The 6,669-nt window shown below is 52.6% G+C and overlaps 2 protein-coding genes across 2 annotated transcripts; both read left to right on the forward strand.

The window, feature by feature from the left end:
* Positions 1–1,025: 1,025 nt before the first annotated feature.
* LOC119766076 lies at positions 1,026–5,190 on the forward strand. Its single transcript, XM_038250457.1, has 2 exons — positions 1,026–4,423; positions 4,536–5,190. The coding sequence occupies exons 1-2, from the start codon at positions 1,026–1,028 to the stop codon at positions 5,188–5,190; spliced, it is 4,053 nt and encodes a 1,350-aa protein (XP_038106385.1).
* An 87-nt stretch (positions 5,191–5,277) lies between these two features.
* Positions 5,278–5,955, forward strand: LOC119766077. The gene has a single exon (XM_038250458.1). It carries the CDS (start codon positions 5,278–5,280, stop codon positions 5,953–5,955), a length of 678 nt encoding a protein of 225 aa, XP_038106386.1.
* Positions 5,956–6,669: the final 714 nt, after the last annotated feature.

Raw genomic sequence — 6,669 nt, forward strand, 5'->3', positions numbered from 1 at the left:
AATTATCACCGAAGATCACCTGGACGTCGCTTCGCTGGATCACCATCCGTTGGGCAAGGTGCCTTGGTTTGGCCAGGTAAATAAACACATACAAAGTATATGTCACCGCCGAAGCGAAACGTTGTACTCCTGCTAACACCCACTTTTCGTCTCCAAAAATCCACCCAACGATCGAGTGTAAACAATCACCATCATTGACGATCATCATCGTCGATCGAGGACACGCATACCAAGTTGGACGATCGAGCTCGACGACACCTATACCACCGTCGGCGACGATCACCACCAATACCGCTGCACCGAGAGAGGCCATCTTCTGGAATCATCATATGGTGAGAAGGATCACACGAATGCATTTATGCTACCTTACCTTTGATGACCATCCATACTGCGTCGGCTGCTGGCAAACTGCGATCGGCTGAATGGACATCGGCATCATTCACCCTTTCCTAAGGTAAACTATAAAAAATTGTATATGTCCAGCCGAAGCCTGGGACACGTCAGCTTATTACACCACCAATTTCACTTCTCGCACACTTTATGTTGACAACACACGAGGATTATTTACGACCGTGAACTCACTAGTGAGATAGTTGCTCATCGTTCATCTCACCAAAGAGTTGCTGCAGTGCTACCGTCACTGTACGGAACACTGTCCAGCTGGGAATTTGGAACTTTTTGGAGGCTGATTCTTTTGCAAAGGTCAGTTAAGCACGTATAATACACGTCGTATATGTCTTGCCGAAGCACTTTTTGGGTACTACAAATATTCTCCCACCATTTTGCACGATCATCTGGCACGAAATTCACGATTTGAGGACGTTTTCGAGGAACTTGGTAGTTTTATCAACCGCTGTCACCGTTTCACCGTTGCGCGTACCTGTAGAGCAGGTGGATTGTACTTCTTGTGAAGGTAAATACATAAAAAATACTCTACAGTGTATGTCTACGCCGAGGCTTAGACCGTGACGGAATACTACACCAAATCTTTTCGTGTTTTTTCGTGAACTGTGAGTTTAACTACGATGGCGCCGACAACCAAGAAGGCGTCTCCTACGCTGAAGCAGCTTGAGGCGAAGCTGAGGTCGTCCGATGAGTTGTTTCATGCGGTGTACGCGTTCGCCAGCGAGATGAACAACACGACCACGTTGAGTCAAGTGAAGGTTCGCTTGGAAAAGCTTGACGGACTTTGGGAGAAAGTCAACGATACCATTCTGGACATCGAAATGCACGAGGACTACGCCGGCACGGACGACGCGTACAGCAAGATGAGGAAGGACTGCCTACAGTGTTACTACGACACCAAGACGCTGTTGGTGGACAAGGCCAAGGAGTTGGAAACCTACCCAGATCTGAACACGACCCAACGCGATCTCAACGCGACGCAGCATCCAATCCACGACCACGTGCGACTCCCACAAATCCAGCTGCAGAAGTTTGACGGCAAGCTGGACGAATGGTTGAGTTTCCGGGACTTGTACACGTCGTTGATCCACTGGAAGAAGGATCTTCCGGACATTGAGAAGTTCCAGTACCTCAAGGGATGCCTGCTGGGCAAGCCGCGAACAATGGTCGACGGTCTCTACATGAGCGCCAAGAATTACCAGGTCGCGTGGGACATCCTGACGAAATACTACAACGACAACAATCTGCTGAAGCGAAGTCAGGTTGAAACGCTGTTCAATCTTCCGACATTGACCGAGGAGTCGGTAACTGATCTTCAAGGACTTCTGGAGGGTTTCGAACGGGCCGTTCGGACGCTCGATCAGTTTGTGAGTCCGGAAGACTACAAGGACCTTTTGTTGCTGCACCTTCTCTCTTCGAGACTTGATCCTGTCACAAAGCGAAGCTGGGAAGAAGTCACAGCGGCACAGGCGAACAAGGAGAACAAGGAATCCAACGAGCCAAAGGAGAAGGAAACAGTCAAGGACTTGACTGATTTTCTGTACACCCGGATTAGAGTTCTTAGTTCGCTCAAAACCATGACTGCAGGAACCAAGGCGGATGCCAAACCATCCAAGCAGCGGAAGGCTCCCTTCACCCGATCAAGCTACAATGCGGTGCAGTCGTCTGGGATCAGCTGCGTAGTCTGCGCGGAGCCACATCTGTTGTACAGATGTCCGACATTCCAAGGCATGTCAGTTGCAGCAAGGGACAAGGTGGTGCGAACGAACTCTATGTGCTTGAACTGCTTCCGGCGTGGACACCAAGCGACACAATGTACCTCACGTTTTGTCTGCCAGAACTGTTCAGCCAAGCACCACACTTTGGTTTGCTTCAAACCCAAGAGAAGCGACAGACCAAAACCAATGTCTTCTGGACAGGACTTCAACCGAGGTGGAAACAATGGTCCAAATGGTGGAAGTTCGAACCAAGCAGCACAGTCTTCGACGCAAACGGAAACCGTAACATCCAACGTGGCAGCACATCGTACTTCTACAGTTCTGCTGGCCACAGCTGTTGTCCTGGTGGAGGACGACGAAGGCGTCAAGTTTCCTGCTCGAGCGCTGCTGGATTCGGGCTCAGAATGCAATTTTATGACAGAGCGGCTCTGTCAGCGGTTGAAGGTTCAACGGAAACGCTCAAATGTCGCGGTGTATGGCATCGGACAAGCGAACACCAAGGTCAAGCACAAAATCCAAGCTACAATCAAGTCGCGAGTGACAGGGTTCTCGCGCAGGATGGAATTTCTCCTACTACCCAAGGTAACGGCCAATCTCCCGACATCGGATGTCAGTGTGGCCGGCTGGGAATTTCCTCCGGATGTGGAATTAGCCGATCCCACATTCTTCAACTCCAAGACGGTGGACATCGTGCTTGGAATCCACCACTTCTTTGCTTTCTTCAATTCCGGGAAGGAGCTGGAACTCGGAGTCGGTCTACCAACACTGACCGAAACGGTATTTGGATGGATTGTGACCGGAAACGTGGAGAACCAAAACTCCAGTTCGGTTACCCAATGCAACGTAGCAGTCTCGTCAACCCTAGAGGAGCTGCTCACTCGGTTCTGGGCTTGCGAGGAGGTCGCAACGCCGCACAACTATTCCCCGGCAGAAACGCGATGCGAGGAGCTGTATTCGCGTACCGTCAAGAGAGGTCCTGACGGAAGGTACACGGTCTCATACCCCAAGGACGAAGACGCACTGGCACGGATGGGCGAGTCACGGGACATCGCATTCCGACGTCTTCAAGGGCTGGAACGCAGATTGGAGAAGGATCCTGATCTGCGCCGGCAATACAACCAATTCATGGTGGAATACCTGGAACTAGGACACATGCGCGAAGCTACCGACCTCGGAGAGGTCAAGCGTGTGTTCCTACCACATCACCCGGTGGTGAGGGAATCGAGTACTACGACCAAGGTGCGAGTGGTATTCGATGCGTCTTGTGCGAGCTCAACGGGAGTGTCGCTCAACGATGCCCTACTGGTGGGACCGTCGATTCAGGACGATCTACGGTCAATAATCCTACGGAGTCGGACAAAGCAGTTCATGCTGGTGTCTGACATGGAAAAAATGTTCCGACAAGTTCTAGTCACCGAGGAAGACATGAAGCTCCAAAGCATCATGTGGCGGGATGACCCCAACAAGGAGGTCAAAGTCTACGAACTTGCGACGGTCACGTATGGTACCAAGCCAGCACCTTTCCTGGCAACCCGGACGCTCAAGCAACTCGCTATGGATGAGCAAAGCCATTTCCCGATGACAGCCAAGGTCGCGCTCGAAGACGTCTACATGGACGACGTTTTGACCGGCGCGGACGACGAGGATCAAGCGATGGAACTACGAACCCAACTGGACGCTCTGCTGGAGAGCGGCGGTTTTCGGCTTAGGAAGTGGGCATCCAACAGCCCTCTGGTACTGCAGGGCATACCAGACGAGAACCTAGCACTGTCAAGGACTGGCGATGTGCTCCTGGATCCAGATCCATCTGTACGGACTCTGGGATTGGTTTGGCGACCAACAACCGACGTTCTAAAGTTCCAGTTTGATCACCCAACCCCAAACCCAAATCAGCCGTGGACACGGCGGAGGATAATGTCAACGATTGCAACCCTGTTTGATCCAATCGGTTTCGTTGGTCCAGTTATCGCAGCAGCTAAAATCCTGATGCAGAAGCTGTGGACGCTGGAGGATAAGAGCGGCAAGAATCTGGACTGGGATGACGAACTACCACCCACAATCGTTCAGAAATGGCTGAAGTTCTATGAACAAATTCCGGTATTAAACGTCCTGACATTCCCAAGATGTGTGATCATTCCCAAGGCGGTCAACATCGAGATCCATACATTTTGCGACGCTTCCCAGGATGCATACGGAGCTTGCTCGTATGTGAGAAGCGTAAACCAGGATGGAGAAGTACGCGTGGCGCTGCTTAGCTCCAAATCCAAGGTTGCTCCACTCAAATGCCAATCGATCCCAAGGTTAGAGCTCTGCGGAGCGGAGCTGGCTGCTCTTCTGAGTGAGCAGATCTTCAAGGCAACCAAACTGGACGTCAAGTACTACTATTGGACGGATTCTACCTGTGTACTGCAGTGGTTACGGCACGTACCTACGACGTGGAACACTTCGCACCGCACCGGCGGATATCGCAGATCTACTGCTGTGGTGGGAAGGTCCCCCATGGCTCAAGCTATCACTTCAACACTGGCCGTCTCAACCGGTGCTGGATCGTGACGAGGAAGCAGACCAAGAAAGACGTCACGTAGCAGCGAACCTAGCTGGCGGACAGCAGATTGATTTCCCGAGTTTCATCATCAGCAAGTTTTCCAACTATCGGAGCCTGATTCGAAGCGTAGCGTACTGGTCGAGGCTGATGAAGATCCTGCGGCACGAAGAAGGCGTAGATCAGCGAAGTCTTCCAACAGCACGGGAGCTGAAGGAAGCGGAACACACCATGATTCGTCTCGTGCAGAAGGAAGAATTCAAGGCGGAGTGGCAAGCGCTGTCCAACGGCGAATCTGTCGGAAGGAACTCACCCCTGCGGTGGTTCAACCCGAAGTTAGCGGACGACAACCTGATCCGAGTCGGTGGACGGTTAGGTCACTCACAGGAAACCGACAGCACGAAGCATCCGATAGTTTTACCCGCTCGGCACCCGCTGACCAAGATGCTGTTCGAGGACTACCACGAACGTTTACTTCACGCGGGACCGCAGCTGATGCTCGCGACAGTTCGACTCAAGTACTAGCCGCTTGGAGGTCGAAGCGTAGCACGCCAGATCGTGCACAACTGCCAGCGTTGCTTCCGGACGAAACCCATCCAAATCCAGCAGTTCATGGGAGAACTGCTTTCGGCGCGCGTCACGGTGGCGCGTCCATTTTCCAAGGTCGGCGTGGATTACTTCGGACCGGTCTACATTCGCCCCGGTCCGCGTAGAGTAGCCATCAAAGCATACGTAGCCGTATTCGTGTGCATGGGCACGAAAGCGGCGCATCTGGAACTGGTAACGGACCTTTCTACCGACCGCTTCATCCAGGCCCTGCGAAGGTTCATCGGGAGAAGAGGCCTGCCAGCAGAAATCTTCTCAGACAACGGGACCAACTTCGTTGGCGCTCGTAATCAACTTCAAAACCTGTTTGAACTGCTTCGCAGCAAGGATCACAGCGAGAAGGTTTCCAAGGAGTGCGCTGATCAAGGGATTCAGTGGCATTTCAACCCACCGGGCGCTCCCCATTTCGGAGGACTTTGGGAGGCCGCGGTACGATCGGCCAAAACCCATCTCCTGAAGGTTCTCGGCGACAACCCGGTGTCCTACGAGGACATGGACACGTTGCTGGTACAAGTGGAAGCGTGCCTCAACTCCAGGCCGCTGACGCAGATGTCGGACGATCCGAACGATCTGGAGCCGCTCACACCAGGGTACTTCCTGATCGGCTCATCATTGTACGAGCTTCCGGACCTGGACATCACCGCCGTGCCGATGAACCGCCTGAACCAATGGCAGACGACGTAGAGGAAGCTGCAGGATTTCTGGAGGAGATGGAGGACCGAATATCTGGCACAGCTGCAGGGACGATCAAAACGTTGGAAACCGCCGGTGCCGATCAAGGTCGGTCAACTCGTCGTGATCCGGGACGAAAACCAACCACCTATTCGCTGGAAAATGGGCCGGATCGTCGAACTTCATCCGGGAGCTGATGGAGTAGTGCGGGTCGTCACCCTGAAGACCGCCACAAACTTCCTGACGAGACCTGTGGAGAAGATTTGCATCCTACCTTTGCCTATCGAGCCAGACGAAGCATCACCCTCACCTGAACCTTCCGAGGACCCCAAAACCCCGAAGAACTGAACGGTTCCGTGCGCAACATTTCGTGTCCGAGAGGTGGTTTCCTTTTTTTTCTCTTTTCAGAAATTCCCGGAATTTCAGGGTGGGCGGGAATGTCTACAAGTACGGTAGCGCAGACGATCTCACAACTCACCAACTGCAGCTCATCCCAACTCACCGGTGCATCTCGCGATCCTCACGGCGGCGGTCGCTGTGTGAGTGTGCTGGACCAGCTGATCGAGATGGAGTACACCAATACGCGGACTGGCCGGCCCGGTCAATGATTAGAATAATTACAATTGTGCGAACCCCAAAGCTGAACAGCAGCAAAACTAGCTGGCCAAGAGGCCGATTTTAATCTGTTTTTTTTGTGTAGTTTAATATATGTAGTTTTAACGTGGA

This window comes from Culex quinquefasciatus, chromosome 2, assembly GCF_015732765.1.
Source record: "Culex quinquefasciatus strain JHB chromosome 2, VPISU_Cqui_1.0_pri_paternal, whole genome shotgun sequence".
Lineage (NCBI taxonomy): Eukaryota > Metazoa > Arthropoda > Insecta > Diptera > Culicidae > Culex > Culex quinquefasciatus.